The sequence below is a fragment of the Penicillium waksmanii genome, assembly GCF_028829765.1.
Source record: "Penicillium waksmanii strain IBT 27052 chromosome Unknown utg000004l:1.0-5674109.0:1.0-5678898.0, whole genome shotgun sequence".
Lineage (NCBI taxonomy): Eukaryota > Fungi > Ascomycota > Eurotiomycetes > Eurotiales > Aspergillaceae > Penicillium > Penicillium waksmanii.
The window spans coordinates 4,832,292-4,856,536 of record NW_026643251.1 but is presented as its reverse complement, the minus strand read 5'-3'; the positions used below and the strand labels follow the sequence as shown (position 1 = coordinate 4,856,536).

The 24,245-nt window shown below is 50.7% G+C and overlaps 8 protein-coding genes across 8 annotated transcripts; 2 read left to right on the top strand and 6 right to left on the bottom strand.

Moving 5' to 3' along the window:
* Positions 1 to 532: 532 nt before the first annotated feature.
* N7481_004626 (uncharacterized protein) lies at positions 533 to 1,397 on the bottom strand (the record flags this gene model as incomplete). The annotated part of the gene is made up of 3 exons (XM_057263845.1): positions 533 to 721; positions 783 to 1,073; positions 1,143 to 1,397. The coding sequence occupies 3 exons, from the start codon at positions 1,395 to 1,397 to the stop codon at positions 533 to 535; spliced, it is 735 nt and encodes a 244-aa protein (XP_057125506.1).
* Positions 1,398 to 2,486: 1,089 nt separating this feature from the next.
* On the bottom strand, positions 2,487 to 6,400 carry N7481_004625 (U6 snRNP complex subunit PRP24; the record flags this gene model as incomplete). The annotated part of the gene is made up of 3 exons (XM_057263844.1): positions 2,487 to 3,874; positions 3,936 to 5,702; positions 5,755 to 6,400. The coding sequence occupies 3 exons, from the start codon at positions 6,398 to 6,400 to the stop codon at positions 2,487 to 2,489; spliced, it is 3,801 nt and encodes a 1,266-aa protein (XP_057125505.1).
* A 1,006-nt stretch (positions 6,401 to 7,406) lies between these two features.
* N7481_004624 (mitochondrial 54S ribosomal protein uL22m) lies at positions 7,407 to 8,512 on the top strand (the record flags this gene model as incomplete). The annotated part of the gene is made up of 2 exons (XM_057263843.1): positions 7,407 to 7,446; positions 7,518 to 8,512. The coding sequence occupies 2 exons, from the start codon at positions 7,407 to 7,409 to the stop codon at positions 8,510 to 8,512; spliced, it is 1,035 nt and encodes a 344-aa protein (XP_057125504.1).
* A 280-nt stretch (positions 8,513 to 8,792) lies between these two features.
* N7481_004623 (uncharacterized protein) lies at positions 8,793 to 9,865 on the bottom strand (the record flags this gene model as incomplete). The annotated part of the gene is made up of 4 exons (XM_057263842.1): positions 8,793 to 9,158; positions 9,201 to 9,443; positions 9,509 to 9,721; positions 9,776 to 9,865. 4 exons carry the CDS (start codon positions 9,863 to 9,865, stop codon positions 8,793 to 8,795), a joined length of 912 nt encoding a protein of 303 aa, XP_057125503.1.
* Positions 9,866 to 11,243: 1,378 nt separating this feature from the next.
* On the bottom strand, positions 11,244 to 13,418 carry N7481_004622 (uncharacterized protein; the record flags this gene model as incomplete). The annotated part of the gene is made up of 2 exons (XM_057263841.1): positions 11,244 to 12,593; positions 12,657 to 13,418. The coding sequence occupies 2 exons, from the start codon at positions 13,416 to 13,418 to the stop codon at positions 11,244 to 11,246; spliced, it is 2,112 nt and encodes a 703-aa protein (XP_057125502.1).
* Positions 13,419 to 15,881: 2,463 nt separating this feature from the next.
* nhp6 (high-mobility group nucleosome-binding protein) lies at positions 15,882 to 16,379 on the bottom strand (the record flags this gene model as incomplete). Its single annotated transcript, XM_057263840.1, has 4 exons — positions 15,882 to 15,917; positions 15,972 to 16,096; positions 16,151 to 16,246; positions 16,316 to 16,379. 4 exons carry the CDS (start codon positions 16,377 to 16,379, stop codon positions 15,882 to 15,884), a joined length of 321 nt encoding a protein of 106 aa, XP_057125501.1.
* Positions 16,380 to 18,863: 2,484 nt separating this feature from the next.
* Positions 18,864 to 19,802, bottom strand: N7481_004620 (centromere protein H; the record flags this gene model as incomplete). Its single annotated transcript, XM_057263839.1, has 3 exons — positions 18,864 to 19,233; positions 19,288 to 19,471; positions 19,628 to 19,802. 3 exons carry the CDS (start codon positions 19,800 to 19,802, stop codon positions 18,864 to 18,866), a joined length of 729 nt encoding a protein of 242 aa, XP_057125500.1.
* A 195-nt stretch (positions 19,803 to 19,997) lies between these two features.
* On the top strand, positions 19,998 to 24,128 carry atg11 (autophagy protein ATG11; the record flags this gene model as incomplete). Its single annotated transcript, XM_057263838.1, has 3 exons — positions 19,998 to 20,065; positions 20,164 to 20,275; positions 20,367 to 24,128. 3 exons carry the CDS (start codon positions 19,998 to 20,000, stop codon positions 24,126 to 24,128), a joined length of 3,942 nt encoding a protein of 1,313 aa, XP_057125499.1.
* Between the last annotated feature and the right edge of the window lie 117 nt (positions 24,129 to 24,245).

Below are 24,245 nucleotides of genomic sequence, written 5' to 3'. Positions count from 1 at the left end.
ATTTTGTGTTTTATTTTCTCTTTCTTTTTTCTATATAGACCCGTGCTACCCGTGGTTTGATACCGGTCTGATCGTTACTTTTGAAGGTCTGCGCCACGGTCTACGAAGATATGATTGAATCTCAATTTATAAAAAGTGATAAACAGAGTCATTAGATGTGTTGTACTAAAACTCCCCAAGTACTAGTAGACACTTTAATTAGATACAGCTCCGCCAAGCACAACCGTGGAGCCCAGCTATTTGATTGTATTTCGTTCGAAACCCGATGAGATGGAGGTAGGAGGTAATATGTAGTCCTAGCTCCAAGAAATTAAATAAATATCAAATGATAAACGACAAAGTTGATCAATACACCACCAAGAAAGACCACATCATGAAATAGGAAAGGCGGGTAGAATGGGGAACAACGGGGGGGTATAACATAAATGAACAGTGATTTCAGGTCATAGCAGAGTTTACTCCCTGAGAAACTGTGATGCGGCGTATATATATCTCATGATTGACAGGAAGTCACCTTTCAAGTAGTCTTTGATCAAGTGACCCTCAGTTCATCGTGATCCGGGATCAACTCATAACCGCCCTCGGAGGGTAAAATATGTGCCGCGGCGATGATTGCGCCAGCACAGAAAAGGCCGGCGCACCAACTGACAGTGCAAAAGACCCAAGACTGGTCAAGCCGCCACCCAACAAAGAATCGATCTTCATTATCGAATAGGTATGCCTACCGAGCCGAATCTATCAGTACTCCACCGAACCTGTAGCTTTATGCGGGGAATACATACCACTATTGACATGCTGGCCGCTTGGATCAGGGCAGATATTACAATCAAAATGCTGAGAATCCTCCAACCATTTTCGCGGAGCCGTTTCCCGCCCCCGAGGATAATCATGTAGGTGACGATACTCATTCCCTCGAGAACAACAGCGAAGGACATGAGGAATCCCACAGAGCGCCACATGGAACAGAAATATCGGTCGTCGCCATGGCAGTCTTCGCGTTGTGGAAAGCTCTCGCAGGTATCGGTGAGGGAGGAGCAGCGGTGGTGGAGGCCGTAAGAATAGTGGTGGGCGGGCTGGACCAGGCAAGGATGTTAGATCAGCTACGCTAGTTGATCGTTCGTCTGAGAATCGACCCAACTCACCTTTTCGCTATGATAGCTGATCCATCGAGGGATAACGATCGAGGATATGGTGAGCGCAAAAGCTGTACAGATGGTACTTGTCAGAGGCTCCGCCGGTTTAAGCTTGGCGCTGCCGGCGCTTGGAGAGGGATAGGATAGGATGGACTGGAACTTACAGGCGATGAAAATGACCAAAGTTCCCAAGTAAACGATGGTTTTAGTAAAAAAGCCGGTGTAGTTCCGGTCGGTGCCTCGAGGCACCAGGTGGAAATCCATGGAGGTTGGAGGTTGAGTCAAGAGGAGGAAGTGCGATTGCGTAGGTGGGTTTCAAGGTGGGTTCAAGGAGGGTTCAAGGAGGGTTCAAGGAGGGTGAAGGTTGGCCCGTGCCACGGGCGAGCTCATCGACGTGTGGCTGAGGCGAGGGAGGAGATGTTGAGATATATTTGTACAGTATACAAGTGTTGTCCTCTCCAGTTCTTGGAAGCCTAGAGTGGAGAGAAGAAGTATGAAGAGTGTCGGAGATTCCAAAGTGGAGGTGCGACTGTGACTGCGACCCACACCTCGTCACTCCCGTCAACCTCGTCCCACTCTCCCACTCTTGTCACCCAAATCAAGGCAGCGGTCTATGCACCTGCCAGTCGATCTATCCTCTTTTCAGGGGCTTAGGGCATACTAGGGAGCCAAATGCAGTGTACTTACGGATTGACTTTGAATCCATAGAGGATACTAGTGGAATAGGAATGGCTGTATAAACCCAGGGAAGGTCCTTCATGTCTACATGTAAGCCAGTTTAACTAACCAGCTACTGGTAGTGAGAGGAACTCGGTTGGAGGCCACTCTTCCTCTGTATTTTAACAGCTTTCTTATGTACGACGTGTTTGCGCCTGATAGTAGAATCAGCTTGCGGCACCTTGGGGGTGGTATTGAATGCTATAGTATCAGGCATCAGGTAAACTAATGGGGTTTGAAACTCTCCCCCTACTCTCTTCGCTACTAGCTACTAGTACGTTAAGTTGTACCCTGACCAGACAGAATAGCAGAATTCGTAACATGGAGAACCCCCGAAAGCAACAGAGGGTCTCTTGGAAAAGCCGTGATCATTAGAACTGAATCCAGAAAAATAGACTTAATATACATGAGGGGGAAATGTGTCCGACACAAGAACAAAGAGAAATGGAGACAATTCAAAGAAAAAAACAGAGTGGGCCCAAATATCTGCCACATGATCTAGCATAAATACCTACTCAAGTAACCAATGTAGTAGCATCGAGGCACTACCTCAGAACGATAAAAGACAAAGGACAAACGCCAATTAGATCCATGCCAGGACCTTGCGCCGGATAAATTCATTGCACTTCAATTGATTCATTCCTCGCGCTTCTGCTTCTGCTGTAGCATCGCACGGAAATCGTCATTGCTCTTTTTAGGCATTCCACTCTCGCCGCTCTTGTCGTCAGGGGTAGTATCCATTTGGTCATTATTGGGTGGCGGCGGTGCGGCCATGGCCCGCCTCAGGCCCAGTCCTCCACGACGGCCCGCATGACCCCCACGAGCTCCAGGTTGTTGGGGGCGCTTGATAGGGCCAGCAGGTTGGAGGCTGACCTTAGGCTTCTCCGGTTTGATAGACGTGATTCGATCAGTCTTCCTCTCGGCTTTGAGTGCCATCAACTCCGCTACACCACCGATGTGAAGTGCCCGACCCGGGGCAATCTCCTTCCCTTCCAGTGCCAAAGCCGCCTTGCCGGCGTCTTGCACGTTGGCATATTCGATGATGGCACCTTGGTGATCCGGCCTCAGGGAAATCTTGATTAACTGTCCGAAAGGCTCTACCATGGCCTGAATGCGTGCCTCATTGACCGTATCGGGAATATTCATCAAAGCAAGTGTACGTTCGCGATGATCACTAGCAGTATGGCTATGCGCAGCATTTGATCTATCGCCATTAACTTCCACAGATGGCGACCTGTCAACGCCAGAAATATAGGTATGCGTCATACGCTTGGCATGAGGAACACTCCTCGTCACCACGAGGGCGCGAGAGCCGAACGTTTCGTTGTTCATCGAGAGAGCAGCCTCGGCTTCCTCCTTGGTGGAAAAAATGACGAAGCAATATCCCATCTTTCGGCCATTATTATCCCGTGGCATGGACACCTTTTCAACCGTTCCAAATCTCAGAAAGAGTTCTTCGACATCTTGCTCATTCAGTTTGAAATCGAGATTCTTGCAATGGATCTCCCGGCCTTCTTCCGTAGCGCCGGTGCGAGATTGCTTGTTCATAGGATCCGAGATCTTCGCACTAAGCTTATAGCCCTTGTCAAGAACAGTATTGTCAAGTTCGGTGGCGTTAAGGGCGGCCGCGGGCGAGGAAAATTGAAGATAGCAAAATCGTCGACTGGTTTTGAACTTGAGCGAAGGAAGACGCACATCGACGATCTCACCATATTTGCTAAATAGTTGACGAATGGAATCCTCATCGGCAGTCGGGGGGAAGTTGGTAACCCACAGGGTCGAGCTTGACTCAAGCTGCACTTGGATGATATTGTCATTGAGGAGCTTCTGATCACGGGCTAGGGCTCCCAGAGCGTCTTCTCTGGCCTCAAACTCGACGTGCGCAGTTGCGTTCTCCTCTTCGCCAGTCAGGATCTTCACGCTGTTGATGGTGCCATAATTCCTGAAAAACTGTCGAACCTGGAGCTCTGTCACCCCCCCGCGGGAGGTTTTTGGCCACAACTGTTGCGTTCTCACGATCACGGCTGGGGGCTGGAGCAGCTGTAGTCTCTTCTGGGACCTGTTCGTCGCCACGAGCTTTCTTACTTGTCGGTTCGCCGTTGGCATCAATCTCATCCTCTTCGCGCTTTCTCTTTTCCGACGAGGACGCCTCGGCTTCAGCAGCCGCCTCCCATTGTTGTTGCTGCAAATTTTGAGCTGCCGCGGCTTCGCGGGCCTCATTTTCTCTGCGAGCGTTGACAGCCCTCACGGCTTTTCGAGTCTCAATAACAGCAAGCTGAAGCTCGTCAGAGTCTTCGTAGTCTTCGCAATGAGCAATATAAGTTTGCACGATCTTCTCTGGCCAGTCGAGGTCCGTCCGTTTAATGGCCTGTTTCAGTACAGCAGTCGCATAGCTTGGGCTGGGAGTTCGTCTCGCTGCGTCGACAGTCGCTTCGCCTAGCACAAATTTCCTCCAGCAAATGAGTTCCCAGCCATAGTAGACAAGCCAAAACTCGTAGCTATTGCCACGGCGTGGGATGAGATCCTTGAACTTCTCTCTTGCGCTATCCCAGCTGCCGCTTTCGCTGAGATATCGAATATAGATGCGTTCCAAGCGGAAAAGCGGATCGCCTTGGTATGACTGACCATACTTCTTCTCGCCTAGCTCTTGCACACTTTCCATTGCGGATAGGATGCCGACTTGCGCAACGTCTAAATCCTCATCGGTCGAGTCTGAGAAGAAAGCACGTCGACGGAGATAGCTGCACCAAGTAGTGTGTACTTTCAAAACTTCCTCCATGCCTCCAGCATCGAGTAAACCTGTGCTGGTAGCCTTGTGCTTGATATTGGAGATTTTGGAGAACGATTGACCTTCTCGCTCTGAACTCAAAAGATATTGAGACCAAAGGTTACCGGACCAGGGGCAATGGCGTGTTGCACGATCCAGGGTTGCGATTGTAGTGGTAGAAGCATGGCCATGCATAGCTTGGTCAATAAGAAACATGACATAGTCTTCCCAAAGAGAAACATCCGTGGGGAAGCGCAAGACTGCTCGTTGGTAGACAGCATTGACAAGCTCGAAGTGAAATAGATGGAAGCCATTCCGCCGTCCAGCCACTGGACGCTTTCGGGCGAGTTCGGTATCGATGTACTCTGAGTACGCTGCCCATTCGAGAGTCTTATCACCAGACTTCTGAGCCTTTTTCAGTTCAGACTCGGATTTCTCTCGTGTTTCATAGAGACCCTTGGCTTCCGAGGCAGCGGCGACTGTCTTGGCCATAATTTCTTCGTAGTTGGCGGGGCCATAATGCTTAGAAATGAAGCCGGAAAATTTCTGGAATGACTGGTCCCACTCGGCATGAGGGGTCTGCAGTCGGGTGTCCCACAGATTTTTGAGATTGTTGATTTTCCCGATTCGTTCCTGAGAATTGGGAGAAGCCCGGTCAATGTCGTTGTCAAGAACCTCCAGGAACCTATCCCAGACACCTTCGACATCGTTGATCATCCATTTGGTAGCTTCCGCAGCTCGTTGCCAGACGTCCAAGACCAATTGCCAGCTGAACACTTCGCGACCTATCATTCGATCTTCTTCGGTCCATTGGCCAGGCCCATGCTCATATGCCTCTTTGTATAAATGGAGCACCCAGTCACCATAGATTTTCCAGAGTTCGGTGCTCCCAAACTCCTCTTCGACTGATCGTTGACATAGCTCCATAACAGCAATACGCTCAGTTACTGTATGGGCCAGCAGAGTTTCGTCTGCGATCCATTCAGCCCAAAGATCTTGACCCATGGCGAAAAGCTTGTCCATCTCCTCGCGAGCTATCCTCAGATCATTCAGTAGGTCGTAGCGACGCGGGTCGCCATGGATACCTGGACGATTGGGGGGGATAAACGTGGTTCACGAAGCCTGTGTGCAGGATACCGATGAATTTGACGTGCGCGTCATAAGTATGCGGGTTTTCTTGTATGATATTGAATGCTTCTGTCGCCAGGCGCTGCGCGTCCGGGTCCAAAGATGTTTGCCCGTAACCCCTGCGCGCATTTTCACGAGGACCTTCGGACATGGCGATATCAAACGATGTGCGCGGCGTAGGGGTGTTGTGGTTGATCGGGTTCACGTGTGGATGGATAGTTGACGGGGACAGCTGACTCTCGTACGACTCGGTGCTGCGGAGCATGCTCGAAGCGTTTTGCCGTTGCGGCTGATGATGCTGCAATGCAGCTAAGTCGGCCAGTGTATCCATCCCAGGTGTCGATGCTTGTCTTAACTGCGGCGGCAACTCGGTCGTAGAGGGTGCACCATTGCCGGTAACTTTGGGGTTGGGGTTGTGGTTGGGCGCGGGCGGGGATGATTCGGGAATCCCAGTCGTCGGGACATAGACGTGCTGCGCTAAAGGCGAGGAGGTCTTCCCTTTGCGAGCGGGACCCGACCGAGCTCTTTGAATGACTTTATGGGAAGATGGTCCTGCAGCAGGGGTCGGTGCGTTGTTCGACGTAGGACCGGGCACGGGAGTCGAATTTCCAGACTTTGTATTCGAGTCCGGAGACAGCAATGAATTGATGTCCATCTTGCAAAATCAGAGTCCGCGACTGGCGCTGGACAAGACAAGGAAGGGAAGAGCGACAGAAGGCAAGAAAATGTCAAAGACCAGATGTCACGGATAGTGCTGGTACAGCAGAGATCCAGTTTAGACGGCGGGCACGATACTTCTCAGCGTGTCGTCCATTCCTCCATCGGCCAACACAAGCTTGTGATCTGATCCCGCCTCGTCGTACCGGTTTCCGGGGTCACTAACAGGGTTCGCGCGATACCGATGGGGACGAGGAAATTCAGTTTCCGGTTGCAGGATACCGGGGCGATGCTGGTGGGGATGGTGAGTTGAAATGGCGAAAAGAAAGGTGAAAGAGAGAGAGCGGGAGGAGGCCGAAGCTTCTTGGCCGATTCAGAAACGGAATTCGACAGAGACGAAATATCGGCAGGACGAGAAGAAAGGGATAGAAGCCACAGGCTAGAGTGGCCTGGGAATCTAGGTGGGGGGGAGGAGGATGAAGGAGGGAGGGTAAAAGGTGCCGGTGAAAGACAGGAGGAGAGGAAGAGAGAGCACTGAAGGCCCTGAAAGAGGAAGACTAGTGGATCTTCGCAGGTGGAGATGACGGTGAAGGAAGAGCGTGACGAGGGAGGGGGGGGAGGAAAAGAGGAAATCAAGTGGGATGTAGCAACAGTCTAAGTTGCGTAAATTGAAGGGAATTTACGCATCATTTGTCTTGAAGTCTCTGTTTCTCTCTACAGCCAAGTCTTATACGTTCGTGGGGGGAAGAGAAGGAGGAAGCACCTGCAGTTGTTCACTGCTTGATCGATCACGTCGCGCCGCAGGGCCCACCTGGTGGCCTCAGGCAGAGAGGAAGGCATAATAACTGACTAACTAAGTTAAGGCATCAAATCTTTGTAGCCTCAGGCAACTAAGGGTGGCGGCAGACACCACTCGCGCAATCCAAGCAAGTTCAACCTTTTTTCCGCATCGTCCATCGCTCTCTACTCCAGCCAGATCAACAACACTCCACTTTATGGCCACAATGGGTGCTGTCTATCCTTCTGGACAATTAGTCCGGGCAGGTGAGTTCCTGTCATATTTGACAGCTATTGCTATTGAAATAAATCCATCCCATACTGACCATTCAATCAAGCCGCCCGGAATCGTGTCTCGTGCGCCCCCCGACGGACATTGACCTCGACAACTGTTTGCCGCGCCAATAATGACGCTGGTAATACCACCCCTCCTCCCGGCGAAAAGAAGAAGAAGTCTTCCCTGCTCTCCTCCATGAAAAAGTGGGTTCTTGGCGACAAACCCAAGACCGCTCGTACTCCATCCGCTCCCAAGCGGGAGGAAGCTGGTTTGGGTGCGAACTCGATTTTCGCCGACGACGTTAAAGCAACATCGGGTCCCACACCAAGCCGGAAGAAGGAACAGATGCAACAGCGTGACTCCGAGCAGGCCGACCTTCCATTAGAACAGCGGGATAAGAAACGCCTCCAACTTGCTCTGAACCCGAACCCCCGAGCTCAACTTCGGTGGGAAAAGAAGATGGTTAACCGGGAAATCAAAAAGGGCGGCCGGATTTCCAGGCAAGTGCAGATTGCGCGTACAGAGCGTGAATCTCTCTCAAAGTCGCACTGGTTCAAGACCTCGGTCAAGAAACTAGGCCCCCTGGCCCGCCAAATCTCTGGCAAGAATCTCGATGAGGCGATCCTGCAGATGCGTTTCAGCAAGAAGAAGGCCGCTCAGGATGTCCTTGGTCATCTGGAGCACGCGAAAAACGTCGCCATGGTCCGTGCCGGCATGGGCCTGTCGGCCACCGAGGAGTCCGACAAGAAGCCCATCACCGTCATTCTCAAGTCCGGCGAGCGCAAGGAGATTACCGACCCCACGAATATCTATATTCAACAAGCCTGGGTCAACCGTGGCCCTTACGGATTCGGTATGGACCACCGTGCCCGTGGTCAAATCAACCACCTCCGTCCTCCGGCCACTGGTATCACCGTTGTGTTGAAGGAACAGAAGACCCTTATCCGCGAGTGGCAGGAGCGTGAAGCCGATGCATTGCGGAAGCGGACAGCCAAGCTCTGGACCCAGCTTCCCGATCGGAAGATTTCTGCTCAAAACCAATGGTACAGCTGGTAATTGGCTGAGCATCGATTCCCCATTGGCGTTTTCCGTTCCGTTGCGTTGTATTATTTACATCCGTGTGCCCATCCTAGCTGGAACCGGTTTTTGTTGTTTCTGTTGCCCATTGGCTAGGGTGTGAAGAGGATTTTTTTTTGGCATTTCCAGTAGAGAAAGCCAGGCTTGTGAGCCTATGTACAATATGATCAATACCATTCTATGGAAATCTTCATCGGACCTTATACTATTCACTATCTGTCCCACCATATACGAGTACTATATACCATATCCCGTATCATCATTTACTTCGGGGACGATTTCCCTCCACCTTCACGATGACAGGAATAACACCTCCGGTCTGCAAAGGAAACCTTCGATGGCCAACCACTTCCAGGATACTCGTAATGGCACCGGAATGCGCTGTCAGCGAGAGAAAAACATTATCATCGCTAGCAAAGATATCACACAACAATTCGAAAAGACGCTTATTGCGGTCTTCATTGGACTCGCGCGTCTTCGCGTCCCACAGCAGATCTTCTTCTGTGAAATCTGCTTCGAATTGATACTGCGGAAACTCGGTCGCGATTGTAGAAGCCGGAGAGCGGCGGTCACAAGTGTGCTCACCCATAGTCTCGCGTAGGAGCTGCATTCCAATCAGATTCGCCTTCGCTTTATAGCTCATTCATATTAGATATATGCAACTTACTTCTTTGATGACTGGTCGAAAAGGCTTGGTGAGCGGCATATCCAATTCGTCAAATGTAACCTGGGCAGTCGCGCAGCATCGGATCAACGGGCTCACGTAATATGATTCCGGGGTCGGGATGCTATGTTTGACTTGTTTTTCCCAAGCTGCGCGTGCAGTTTTAGCTTGGGAGATACCTACGTCTGTCAGACGGGCATCAACCCAAGTACCATATTCGTCGCCGTCGAGCAGAGACCAGTACTCCTGTAAATTGAATGAGCCATCTGAGTTTCTTCAAATACAATATTCATTTTTGTAGAAAGACGTACGTCCCATGCTTTGGTGCCATATCGCTTCTCGGCAACATTGTGGACGCCTTCACCGTGTCGGCCTAGAAAGAGCACTTTATATCGGGTATTTGGCTCCGCTTGGCCATTCAGGCGCTGAATTTCCCTGCTGAATTTTTGCCATTGGCTATCTTCCTTCGATTCCTCGGTCTCTGAACCATACGCGCGGCGAATGAGACCAAAGTTCGATTTTGCCTGTGATGAGCGTGAGATGGATTTGAACTAGCCCCTCCCCGTATTTGTACTTACATAGTCGAATGTATCCGGGTCAGTGGAGGGATCATCCTGAAGAAAGTACCCAGCCAACGTAGATAATTTGAAAGATGTTGCTTTTCGCATGGTGTAGTATTACTAGCGCAGTTTCGAAGAGCTGGTTGGTATGCCCCTAAATAGACAGGATAATATCTGCCAGGTGGGGCTTCTTGTCAGGCTCAGGCTCAGTGACTAATCAGCGCTACTTAACTAACTAACTAACTAGTGATCACTCAATATCACTCATTAGTTACTATCTGATGTTTTCTGTTCAAGATTTGCCTTCGATTAAATTAATAGCTTTTCTTAGATTACTTGCACTTCCACTTCCTTACAGACAGAGCGGGGTTTATTGAGTTCCGGAGCTGCTTTTTTAGGACAATTGGTCTCGGTTTCGGCTAAATAGTGCATGTATTTGACAGGCTTCAACTATACACAGGTTACTTAAATTGATAATTTAGCTTTCGATCACCATGTAATTTAAGCGGTCACTGGTACTGCCACTGAATGTAAGCATTATTAAAGTTGTCATGAACCTCGGGAGTCGCCAGTAAACTTGAAGGCTCACCATGAGGTAACCTACGCAAGACTACATATAGATAGGCATTTAACTTGTTAATTTGCCTTTAGGGAAACTCAAGACCTCTGGTTTCTTTGGCTATCTTTCTATTTGGAATTACTATCGCTACGATGCCAGCACAACAACCCGACCATAACAGCCAAGGCGATGATGCACAGGATGATCGTCGTTGTTTCCTTATTGCCAAGTTCTGTTCATCGTTTGATACCCAAGGGCAGCTTCTACTCGTCAAAATCCAGGAGGGAAATCTAGTTATTTCAAAATCTCGCTTGAAGGAGATGGCTAGAATGATTTGGCAAAAGCAGGGCTGGTAACTGTTATGCTGATTCTTTGCGTATTATTAGCTTTGGTATTCTTGGAGATTCTAGAATATTTCGGTGCTTTGTCCTCGCTCCACATCCTCCCTTACCATACTATAGAGTGCGGCAGCTCTTCATATTCTGTTCGTCTTGGAACGGTTATTAATTTCACCTACTAAGCTGACCAAGTAACTCTAGAGACGGAGTTTACCTCAGCGGCAAGGTTTAGACAGTTGCCGCTATGGAGCACCGCAAACAAGTCCACATTTTAAGTAGGATTAACCGCGATTAATTACGATTTTTAAGTGGAATGTAAACCCAAAATCTGATAGGATCATGACTGCTTTTGTTTATTGTAATCTGTCTATATGTGACCTAGATTCTAGAGCGATTATCGTCAAATCCTGCTGGGCTCTCCAGATACCCATCTTCCTCCAACCTTCGAACTCTAGCCTAATACAAACACAATGTGACCATCAAGATCGCTCTGCGAGACTAGGCTATCCTTATCTATAACAAGGGAGCCACATGATTATCATGCTCCAACCTCACGGGCTGTGAGCGCAGATGCTGCAAAATTCTTGTCCTAAAGCTGATACAGCTGGAGGCCTTTCTTTGCAGACATCATGTGGGCGCCACAGAATGACAGACAGTTGAACATCAATTGTTCAGACCGAGAGGCAAATGCCGGCGATACCGCCGAAAACAAGGCACCAGAGACCGTCGAGACAACGCTTGAAAATAACCCGCCAAGTTGACTGGTAATCGAGCGAACAGTTTGCCCAGTTGGAATAGCTTGAGATGCGATTCCATGAATAGGCGATAGTGAGCGCGACGAGCGTTGGGCCAGGCTTTGCTTTGGTCCATGATTTGGCACTGTAGATATACTCTCCAGTGGCTGATTGACTCCTTGCGGAGTTGGCTTGTGGCTGGGTCTTGAGATAACCAGGGTATTCGAACTGCAGAGCCTCGGAGCGTACTGCTTTTGGTTGGAGCGGATGCGGGTGCGGCCTGGCTCGGAGGTCTCCAAAGGACGTGAAGGCATTCCCGTGGTGGGGGGCCGAACTTGCAGAATTGCTTTGAGTGAATTGCCTGCGCTCGAGCTTGTCGGCGAAACGTTTCTGTTGTTTCTGTCCTTCGAAAGCACAGTCGCAGGGCCAACGGTGCGCGAACGCACTGCCGACTCGCGACTTGCCTTGGCAGATTGAAGAACACTTGGTGGTCGGCACGAATTCGCGTGACCTGGTGCTCTGTTGAATTTTCCGACATTTTGGTTTACATGTAGGACGCCAGAGGAGTTGTACTGCGAGTTGTGACCCGGTACACTGCTGCTTCGTTTGCCAATTGGCAACAAAACAGAAGTAGCGTATTGCCGGTCCTGACCCGCAATATCGCTTTGCTTCGTTGCCTTGGCAGTCGGCGAAACAACAAAGGTGTTGTTTTGCCGGTCGTGGCCTGGGACATTGCTTTGTCTCGTGGCTCGAACAGTTGGCAAAATACCAGACGTGTCTCGATCTTGGCCTGGAACATCGCTCTGCTTCGATGTCCTGACAATTGACCAGGTAAAAGAAGTGTTGCGTAGTCGATCTGGAGCCGCAGTATCGCTTTGCTTTGTAGCCCTGACGGCCGGCAAAACGCCAGACGGGTTTCGATCGTGGCCTGGGACATCGCTTCGCTTTGTTGTCCTCACAGTGGGGAGAACAGCGCATAGGCCCCGCGATGGATCGTGTTCCGGGGAACTGCTGATTGATCTCTTGATCATCTTGGCTGCGAGGCGTGGAACCAGTGAAGGATCGTGTCCGGGTACGCCGGATTGGCGCGTATCTGGAAGAACTGGAGCATGAAGCATTGGTTGGCGCGGCCGTTCTTTGACATTGGTGGTCAGTGGAACGTCGCTGACTCCAGCACGAGCGGCGGCCTTTTCCAGGCAGTTGCACTAGTCATGAATCAGCATTCTCGTCTCTAAAATGATGTTGGTTAAGGGAGAATTCATGCTTACCCTCTTATGCTGCTTCTTGTGCTTCTCACAAGCACCATATTTGCGAGCCTTGATGTAGTTCTCTTTCTGCGCCTGGGAGCGAGGCTTCTGCTTCTTTGGCAGGTTGGTAGTCGCATTCATGTTCAGGTCAAGAACCATTTCGAGGCCTCCAGTGCCAGCGCTAGAGGCGGAGGCGGAGGCAGGAGTGTTCTCGGGGCTTTCAAAGCTCGCAGGCTGAGGAGAAATGCTTCCACGCATGCAATCCGACCAGCTTGGGGAAGAGAAGCTGGTATTCGAATCGGAAGACATGTCCAGATCGCGGGCGGTGGCATCGCACAATCGCTGGAGGTGCAATTCAATGGCGGCTTCGCGGCGCTTTTCTTTGATAGAAGTGGTACGAGGGTCGGCGGCGGCCTGCGTCTCGACCATCTGGCGGAAGGAAAGCCCGTTGTCGTCGTAAGGCTGGTAAGAATTGAACATCTCATCGTCGAAGATCGGAGTATCCGGCATCATTCCGAATACAGGGGACTGGTCGGCCAGGAACTGATCATCGGAGGTTCCATAGTTGATCATGTCAGGAAAGGCGGATTGAGAGAAGTCCGGCAGGTCATTTCCGAGCGTTTCAGCATCGTATGGAAGACTCATGTCGGGCGAGACGGTGGCGGAGGCGGAATAGTCATCGCCATAAGCCACCGGGAGGTCGAGGAATTGCTCGAAGTCTACCCAGTCATCAGACTGAGTCTGGACATCCGTGAAGAATAGCTGATCTCCGAGAGACGCCATGATGTCGGGATTGGTGGGGTGGGTATCGTTAACGTGGAGGGGGTCGAAGAGTTGGGGGGGGGAGGGTATACAGGAATGGACACTGTAACCGTTCAGGGAATTAATGAAAGACTAGGCGGCCCCGGGGCTCAAGGCCGTGAATCCTAATTGTCAAGTCGAAAGCCGAAGGGACTCCGAAAGGAAAAGAAAGAGAACCTCAGGCTGGCGGTGCTGGAGGTTGTATAGGAGCCTGGGCCGGAGGGGCGCTTTCCCTCTTCGGGTTCCCCGACTTCCACTAGTCCCGGTTGGGAGCCCGACGCGGCCCTGTGCGCTCCCTCGTGTTTTCCCTTTGACTCATCGCTGGGGCTTAGACTATGCTTTGACTGCCTCTGGTTGGTCCACTGGGGTCTACTGGGGTCTCAGGGTGGCTCATCCCCAGTCATTGGATTGCAATTATGCTACTTGATTTTGCTTATGACGATCTATCCATTGAATTTCTTTTTTTTTCTTTTTTTGGTCCCTACCTGCCCCACTCCGTTTGCCCTACGGTCCAGGATGGTAGTACTCTGTACTAGATATGCACATACTCGTACTCACCAGAGACGGGATTAAGTTATACTCCATCATTCAAGGTTCTATTCTGACGCCATCCCCAGCCCTGGCATTGCGCATGCGGTGTGGTCTACTCCGTACACATCAAGTGGGCGTTTATGCGTTTATACCTGTTCTTTAAAATGACAAGCGACTCTACAAGATGGTTCAACTAGTAGACGTACCACTTTTAATTGAGATCCCCAGAGTTATACATACCTTACGCTATCCACAGGTGAAGATAACATCCCCGCAGTGCGTGCATACAGTGATCGAACCTTAACTTCCAATTTTTGCGCAGCTTTTGCTCTCGGGTTTCAAGTTTTATAGGTATATACTGACAAGGCACGGAATGTCTTTCGCTCACTACAGGGGTTCTACTGAATAAATAATGGCGGACTCGGTCAATGTGTGACATGAGCCGGTCGAATGGCTCATCCCGTTAACTTGAAATATTCCAGGCATTGGAAGGTAGTACATAATACTGATAGCAGCATGTGTACATCCAGTCCGGTCTATGGGGCTTCAGGACACTGCCAACTTGAAGGTTGTTGGCAATGATCTTGCAACGAGTCCGCCTGCCAGTGCTCTTCATCTCCGGGGGGGATTGAGGCTCTTGGCATTTGATCTACTCAGAGCGGCCGGGGGGTCTAGTAGAGACTCAGAGATTCAGACCACCGTGTACTAGTGCTAGCAGTGGACAGGATGTCTAGACTGTCTAGCAAGTCCCGAGTAATTTAAGTTCTAGTACTAGTCACCCTGGAGTAGACCTGAGTGGTCGGATCATATCTATCCATAGATGCGAGATATATATAGAGTATCATAATAATACGCCTGCTGCCCTAAGCCACTGGGGAAGGGCCCCACTACCGTGACTAAGGTCAATCAATGGATCTGAGGGTCAATAACAGAAATCTCCATAGAAAGCTTGGTAGCATACTAGTCATTGCTAAGCTCAGACTAGTCTATGCAGCCAACGCCTTCCAAGGTTGTAGGGACTCGCAGTGGTGACTGGAGTAGACAAAGAACCCCACGGCTTCTCACGGTGTGGAGCTGAACTACTCGGTCTCAAATCTGTACTACTATAATCGCATGGCATTTAGGGTAACCTGTTTCTGGGGGCCTGGGTTGACATCTGAACAAAAGGACTCTAGCCAGCTGTGCTGCGAGGGTCTTTCAATTGGCATTACCCAGGTCAAGGCAACACTGACTCTGAGAAGAAACTATTCAATTGTGATCAAGGCCACTACACTTCTTGCCAGTAACTAGGTATTACTGTCCCTTCAGTATCAGTAGGGAACTCTGCATAAACTCCCACTGGGATCGCAAGGCCAAGAAGAACATCGACACCTAGTTCATCAGGCGCCAATCGGAGATCCCCCAGACGCGTCGGGGTAAACAAACGGACCCGTCGGGGTAGGAGCTTGGGCCACCGGAGCCATGCGACCAAGCAGATCCCATTCCAGAAACCATGTCGGGATGAGGATAGCTAAAGCGTACGAAATTAGCAACAGTTTACTAGGAAGAGCCGATTTTAGGGAAATATTATTGATTTGAGTAGACTAGGATACGGCAAGCCGACCTCGCATCGGAATTCCTGCAAGTTGTGGCACCGGCCATCCAGCTTTAACTTTAGCAGTCGTCAACGCAAATTGAGGATAATTTGACAACGATAGGATGGAGCCCGAAGTTCCGGAAGACATTTCCCATTAAACGATAACCTCCCCATCCTTCCCGGGGGGCGTTCAAAAAAAGCAGAAAGAAACCACCGTAGAACCGTTCCGTAAAGCCCTAAGTGATGCAGAAACGACGAGAACAACCAGAGATCAGCGAAAAAGAGGTAAAGACACAAACGCCGTGAACCGCGCAATTGGTGATATTGCGGCTAGGCGCTTAAGAGGACTCCTCCTCATCCTCCTCAGCGAGCTGCTGTAGAGAAGTTAGTGTTGAGGGGAGGTTGAGTGTGGACGAAGGGATACTTACAGCCTGGTACTTGGCCTTCTCTTCCTCGTAACGCTTCTTGTCGGTGGCAGCCTTGGCATCGTAGGGCTTGCGCTCGGTCTCGGTGAGAGCCTTCCACTTGTCACCAAGACTCTTGCCGACCTGGCCTGTATGTGGTGTTAGAAGTAGAGCTCATGCGATGGAGTAGAAGAAAAGCTTACCGAAGGTGATACCGGGGTTCTCCTCGCGAACCTTGTCACGGTTGTCGTTGGCGAAGAACATGTAAGCGGACAGACCACGCTTGGGGGCGTTGGGGTCTGGTGGTAGTTAGCATTGGCATGAGGGTCGACGAGTCAATGCGCCCGGGTGGACGATGAAGAGCCTACCCTTCTTGCGGCGCTGGACGCGCTCCTTGCCGCCCTTGCGAGTCGTGGTCTTCTCCTTAGGCATGTTGTCTGCAGAAATCGATTAGCACTGTGTGATATAGACAAAGGTGACGTGATAAACAAGCAAAGATTTTGCCGAAGCTGCCGGGAACACCGTGATAGTGCAGAAGGGAATCGCCCGGCAGCAGCACAAATGGAATGATGCGACTTCGATGCGACTAGGGAAATGCAGGGAAGAGCGCGATTGAACGCAGAGTGAAGATTGACTCGGCAACGGACAGGCGCGCTCGAGGAAGCAAGCGCGACGATGGGGATCAAGATGGCAAAGCAGATGGTGAAATGAACCAGGAGGAAATGTTCAACTCACAGGAAGTTTGGGATAAATAGAATAGCGCGAAGCTTTTGGAGATGAGCTGTTGGTGATAAAGAGCTTGGTTAGTGTGTTGTTGGTAGAGAGAGAGAGAGATGGGAGGATGAAGCGCGCAACAGTGAAGATCACGGTCGCGAGGAAGAAAATAGCAAAGGGAAAGAGGCTGGAAAGAAGTGATTCAAGGTATGAAGAACGCGGAAAAAAAGAGTGGTGGGTGGTGTTGTTGAAAAAATTGGGTGTGGGATATATAGAGTCGGGATATGCAGTACCTGGGGATTGTATGGGGGAGAGGGCTCTGGTAGTAGAAGCGTGAGGGAGAGTGTGAGAGAAGAGAGGAAGGGGAGGCAGTAGTACTAGGGAAAGGCCAGAGAGAGAGAGGGGGGCACAGGCGAAATGGTGGGCAGCAAGGGCGTGCGGGTGCTGACTGGCCAGGGAATGTATCTTAGTAATACATACTGTACCATACATAGTTACCTACCGTACTTACACTGTGTATGGCGTGGTGTACACTGGTATGTACTCGGTGCTCCATTCACACCAGTTCATTAGCATCTATCCTATGTAAGTCTATGTATCTGGATATCGGGAATTCTGATCCGTGTGAATATTCTCTGCCTAGGGTGGCCATGACCATGACCATGGCATACTCACTACCATCACCACCACACCACCACCACACCACCACCACACCACCACCACCACATTCACCACCACTACCATGCACAATGCACGAATCCCTTTTCAAGCGGGGCAATGATTCTCGCAAATGGCACCTTGCTCTGAATAACCCCAAGACAATACCGCCGTATGGATGTATGGATGTATGGAGCCTGGGGGAGCCTGGGGGCATGGGGAGACCACTTTGTACCCTGTCTTCCCTCATATGCCGCAGCTATACGTAGAACTTGGTGGTGCGGTCGTGCAGAGCAGACGCGCCTCCATGACTAGCTTCGAACCAGAGCGGAAGCACGGCCACCTCGAGAGCAACCTGTGTAATAAATGGTGCGCGCCCAGACTATCTTACCCCCCCTCTCCCTCCATCTCTCCACCCTGCAACCGAGTATTGGGTGGTCCTGGGTGTGGTAAATGACTCCACGGCCATCCGTTATTGGGTCTTACGGTAATTATCTGGTCTGCACCCGAGTACGGAAGACAGTACCATAGCAACAACGCGCGAGCGGAAAGGAAGCTGGATTGACTATACACGGGTAACTTATCGCCGGAGCGATACCACAAATAACAAGGCGTGGGCCCGACGGAGTTTGGGATGATCGCGGGATTGGAATGGGTTAGACAGCAGTCCAGCTCCATTACTGGCTGAGCAGCCCCCCCCAAAGGCAATCACAAGCTGGCGGAGTAAGAAAAGGACAAGGATAAGGGACGAACGGTACGCGTCGAGTTTGTTCCCTCGGTATAATTCATTCCTTGGTGGATGGCGGCAGGTACCTAGAACCTGTCATGTTCTGCACGCTAATGATGCAGGCTGTTAGGGGATTCGGCAGTGCAAAGGTGCAAAAGTTCTTGAAGCACAGCTTTTGATGGGGGGAAGTTACTTTTTTGGCTGGCATTCCGATACAGATACATACCAGGGTACAGTGTGTACCAGCAATACGGTAGTGTAGGGTACTGTACTAAGGTCTTTGGTACTCTTTGGTACTCTCTGGTACTCTTGTGGTAATCACATACCACCCTAGCGTCATCGACTGGTTGCGTCGCAGTGCAAGTGGGAGCAGCATGAATTACTGTGTAATCCTGCTGCCCTCCCACTACGACGCCCTGGATGTGGCTCCGGCCTAATATGCATCCATGTATTCTGCCAATCGATGTTTCCTGTAGTCCAAGCGGTGACCTGTCCAGATACGCTATCCTGTTAATTCACTCTTCCCCTTTCCATTTTCCCTTTCCGCCCTCCCCCCGGTACTCCATCATTGCGGGTGCGGTGATGTACTGCGTGGGTCAAAGGTCTTACAGGGCCACAATCAAGTGACCCGAAGCCTATTAATATCCTGCCTGGGTAATTACGAGTGCACATCGCCCGGAAGCTCCAGAAGGATAAAGAAATGCACGGAAAATCACATTTGTATTTCGAGGGTTGACGCCGGAACTCCGGCCTATTGGGGGTATGCAACTAGATCCACTCGTAAAGAAAAAAAGAACCATGTTGGTTCGTCATAAATATCAATCTTCACTCTCATCCAGGACCAAAGCTTGAAGCTGGTCGTCATCAGCCCAATTCAGTCCGCTGCCGACGACCATCGCACTGGCAATATGCTTCATCGTATCCCATTGGGCTTTGTTGGATTTGAAGTCGGTTTCCAATTGTTCCAGTTGTGACAAGAGTTTCGCATCTTTCAGCTTCTCTCTCCATGTTTCATCTTGCTTGGTAAGCTCTAGAAGCTGTCGTACCAGCTCTTGATTCTCCTGGTTGATTTGTAGATTCGCAACCTCCGAGTCAGAAAGCTGTTTGAGTACCTGGTCATGTGCCGAGGCTAGATTTTCGTGGGCTAGCGCGAGCACGTCGCGCCGGTTCACAAGGCGGAGAAGGGCCCTACGCGATTCCCATGAGACGCGAATCAATGCATCAGATAGTTCGAGTACTTACCGTTCAGGTGGAATAGTGGCCTTCAGGTGAACCGCTTTCAGGATAGGGTCGGTCATGAGGATGGTGTGAGCGGCTTTCCTCCTGACTGTGTAGGTGGCGCGCGCCTCGAGCAACTCGCGTTCTGCATTCGCGAGGTGTTCCTCGATCTCATCGCGAGAGGGTGGCCTTGTTTCTGGCCCAGGATCTGAGGAGTAATCAGCGCAAAGCCAAAGCCAATAAAATAAGCATCGTCAAGAAAACGAAAAATGGAAAAAATAAAATAAATAAAAAGGTCACCCGTCTGATCGGCGAATAAAAGTGAAAGAAAGAGTAGCCAAAACCTCGAGGATCTAGATCGTACCTGATTCTAGCAACGCCTTTTCGAGTTGTTGTTCCTGGACCTGGTTGGCGAGTTGCAGGATCAGTGCCTCTGGATCGGATAAGGTCACAACATCACGAGAGTCATCTGCCGCATAACCAAGGAGGGTCAGCTCACCCAACCGCAGGTGCGGCAATTGGGCATGTTTGGTCGCCATGGAGGGGATCGGGATCTCGTGCCCAGTAGTAAGCACCTGGTGATATGATAATGCTCGGGCGCGGAGGCGGTGGGGAAGGCAGCTGCTCACGGGGGAGCTGCAGCCTTCAAGTTCCTTTGGCTTATTACCCATCCCCTCCCATTTCCCTTGGACACTCGAGCTTCTCAGGCTCGAATCGAATGGTGAGGAGGGGGAATGTCGTTGCATATCTACATCGCTCACTCTGGTGAGCATCTTCTCGCAGATCCGGTTTCCTTTGCTTCGTATGTACACTCTCCCAGATATCGGTGTGGGGATGCCTCTCCTGTTGCTCCTCGCTTTACGTGAATGCACGCTGACTCCACTCCTGTTGACTGTTTAGACCGGATGCGTTGAAATCATGGATTGTCCGAAATACGTCTATTCCGCCTGCGAGACAAATATTGATGACCGCTCGGGGGAAAAATGTGAAGATACAAACACTTGCCACTGAGGTACGAAGGCCCCCCCCCCCACATCCCCAGCCAAGATAGACCATCCAGGATTTGTTGGAGTGCGTGCTTATATGAATATGGAAAACTGCAGACTGAAATATTTGTTTATGATCGGCAATATGTGAGCGACCCGGGCGATGTTGAACTACCGGAGCTACCTCAACCGGAACCCTTGCAGTCGACAAACCCACCAGCATCTATCACCGACCAGAACGACCTTCATTCATGGCGAAATCTTTTCATGAAAAGGCGGACTTGGGCTCTTGACCTTTCCACTCGCTGCGGAGTGAATGCGAAAAAGGTTCGCGAAGACAATGAGCGCACTGAGGTCATACACCGCGGAGTGGGTGTAGCTTTGGAGAACCTCAAATCTCATGTGGGAACGCTTGAACACCGCTTCCAGGAAGCACAGACATGGGCAAACACACTTGTAGAGGAACAACAGGCGGCCCTAGATGGCTGGCAGCGTGCTCTTTCAACTCTTGAAAGTATTCCCGCGCGAAAGGACTTTCCTTTGCTTGGGCGCCCATCCACCCCAAAGAAGGACAAGAACAGGCCCACGGGAACCCTCCGCGACTTTGTCGACGTATTCGAGGTTGAGCAAGCTGGGTCAGACGCAGCTTTAGCCTCGCCACGCTTCTCTGGACATATCCAAGATATTGAGAAGATGGTCACCGATATTGCCGTGGAGACACAACATCTGCTGGACGAGACGCTACCTGGTCCAGATGATGGCGATGAAGGGCTTTTGGAGGAGGTGGAAACAATTGCAAAGAAAATCGGCTCCGATTACGAGCACGTCCTTGGTTTACCCAACAACCAGAAGATGCTGGCAACTATTTCTAGGCTGGCCCTCAGCCATACACAAGATCTTCTCCCCTCGCTTCTCGAACTCAGTAAGGATATTCAGCATATCATGGAGGAGTCCTGGCGACGCCGCGGAGCTGCAGAGAAGATGGCCCTTCAACAGATGCGAACAATATCGCATATTGAGTCTCGTCTTGCTGATGCCCACTCCCAGCTTGTCAATCTTGATGTGAATAGCAACGCGTTTGATGTTATATACTCTGTTTTCCAGATGCCAATGGTCTACGGATCTATCTTGATAGAGTCTATACGTCGCCGGGAATGGAGCGATAAGATCAAAACCGACTCGCTTAGTTTGGCAGAGGAAATGGCTGTTCTCACAGACGAGGAACAGCGCCGCCGCAAAAAATGGGTCAAATCTATGGGCGATTTTATATCCTTTGGAGACACCACTGCCCCAGGAATCGAAGTCAACTTGCAGGGCCAAGATGATGGGTGGCCGGAAGTCAATCGGAAAGAAATTGAACTCTACATCGACGAAATAAGGACGAAACACTCCCTGTCAAAAATCGCGGATGACCTGTCCGTACAGTTCAAAGACTTGGATGCACCAACACGCCAGCAACGACGCCGGGCCAAGGCATTTAAGAACGGAAGTGTATTCGATTTGGGTAGAAGCTCAATATTACTTCGCGGTGATGACATGGTGCGAAGCCTGCAAGAAGAGAAAACCAAACTCGAAGAAAGAGTCAAAGGGTCCGACAGCCGCATCCGCAAACTTGAGGATCTGCTGCATCGCCAAAGTCATCTCAGTCGACCCTCAAGTGGTAACTTTGGCCCTGACTTTCCGAGTTCGCCTGCATCGCCACATCCCGATGCCATGTCGCGTCGCTCCTCTGTTTCTTCAAGACGAGTATCAATGACTCAGTCTCCGGAAGATCGGGCGCTGGTTCAGCGCATCGTGTCACTCGAAGCTGAACTAGCTGCTGAAAGGGATATCGTGCAAAGGCTTCACAAGGAAGCACATTTCGAACGCCAGACAAACTCTGACAAATATCAAGAAGCTCAGTCCAAATATCACGAAGCTCAGTCCACGAAGGAGGACTTGATTGGGAACCTCGAGGCTCAGCAACGTGAGTTCGAAGATGAGCGGAGAGATCTGGAAGCTGAACTTAAGAAATTCCGACACCGAAACGAGGAGGTTGAAGAAGAGCTAGATAGGCTCATGGATGGTCGCGATCATGAAAGACAAGAATCGGACGAGCGCATTCATCAACTTGAACTCGAACTACAGAACGCCCAAGATACTTCTGCGGAGGAAGCTCAGAAAGCCACTGAGCTCAATGATCGCATCCAAGCCCACCAAGAGAGAGACCAAGAACTACGAGCAAAAGTTGAAAGTCTTGAGCTCTACCACAGCAAACAGGACCAAAGGGACCAAGATAATCATAACGCCCTTCAGTCAGCTTTCATGAACTTATCACCCGGAGGAGCCGTGCCGCCTGAACTTCCTAGTCTCATCAAAGCCGTCGACATTCTCTCCGAAGGCCTCTCCATTCATGCTAAAAATGCCGAAGAGAGCGCATCGCAAGCAGCGGAAGAAATTAAGTCTCTTGGGGAAAGAAACGCTCAACTTGAGTCAAATCTTCAGGAAGAAGCAAATAAGCTGGAAAGTAAAGAGGCTGAAATATTACGACTTACACAAGAGCTTTCAAAGACACAAGCAAAGTTGGATAATATCAGGTCAGAATTGGAACACGAGCGTTCTGCACTGCATTCCTTGCAGACTCACGTATCAGCCGGTCAAAGCGGATCCGATGCCTTGCGAGAACAAATTGTCGAAGAAGAACAGAAGCGCGCAACTCTTTCTCAAAAACTCGCAGCCGCCGAGAGCGAAACCCGGAATCTGAAAGGCCAACACTCCGAATGCGAAGAGAAGCTCAAACGTGCTTCCCAGACAGAGCAGCAGGTCGTGGCTCGGATTCATGCCCGAGGGGTGCGATCCTATGATGTCTCTAAGCAGCTCCACTCACAGGTTGACACTCTGGTGCACATACTTGAGCAGATGGGCTTTGCGCTTATTCAACAGGACGGGCATCTTGCCGTTCAGAGAGCTTCGAAGGTTAACGCTTCGTCCAGTCTTGGGGAGAGTATTGCTCAATCTGGGATCGTCTCGGCGAGACCCGACGCTTCTCTACTGTCCTGGATGCAGGCAGAAGCCCCCGAGGAAGAAGAATCTAATTATATTGCGTTCATGGAAAATCTATCACGCTTCGATTTCTCGATTTTCGGAGATGCGGTCATCAAACGAGTCAAGGATCTTGAGACTTATGCTCGCAAGTACCTGAAAGAATCCCGAACGTATCGTGATCGCTACCATCGGGTTCAAAGCGAGGCCCATGAGAAGATTGCGTACCGCTCCTTTAAGGAAGGAGATCTCGCCCTGTTTCTCCCTACCCGAAACCAAGCGATCCGTTCGTGGGCAGCCTTCAACATCAATGCGCCTCATAATTTCCTGCGCGAGCAAGACTCTCACAAATTAGACACACGAGACTGGCTATTGGCTCGCATCACCAAGATTGAAGAGCGAGTTGTCGACCTGTCCAAGTCATTGAACAGTGCAGCCGCAGACCGTAACTCACTCGGGGATGCCAGCGACGGCGCGTCTTTGGAAGATGACAATCCCTTCGAGCTTTCGGACGGTCTCCGATGGTACCTCATTGATGCCGTTGAAGAGAAGCCCGGCGCGCCAGCTACGCCAGGTATCTCGAAAAGCACCGTTGCCTCCGCGCATGTTGACGCCAAAGGCAGTATACGTCTCAAGCGACCGACTGAAGAAAGCACGGTCGCCCAGACTCTATCGAAAAGCCTAGATAGCCGACGTAATAGTTCCAACTCCAAACGAGGCACACCCACGCCCTCTCACAAAGCCAACGATTCAGCATCGGATATCGTTCGACCAGCCGACGCGGATACCGGCTCTCAGGCTCGAGAGGCCGCACCGATATTTGACGAGGTTCGCCGTGGCCTTCTCAAAGACCCGTGAAAAGTAGGAAATTATGATAGATTCCTTCTTTACCGGGTCGTTTCTTTGGAATTGTGAATGCTAACTGCCTCTTAATACAGAATCAGGACCCCGCATCAGTATCAGCAGCGCAATTAC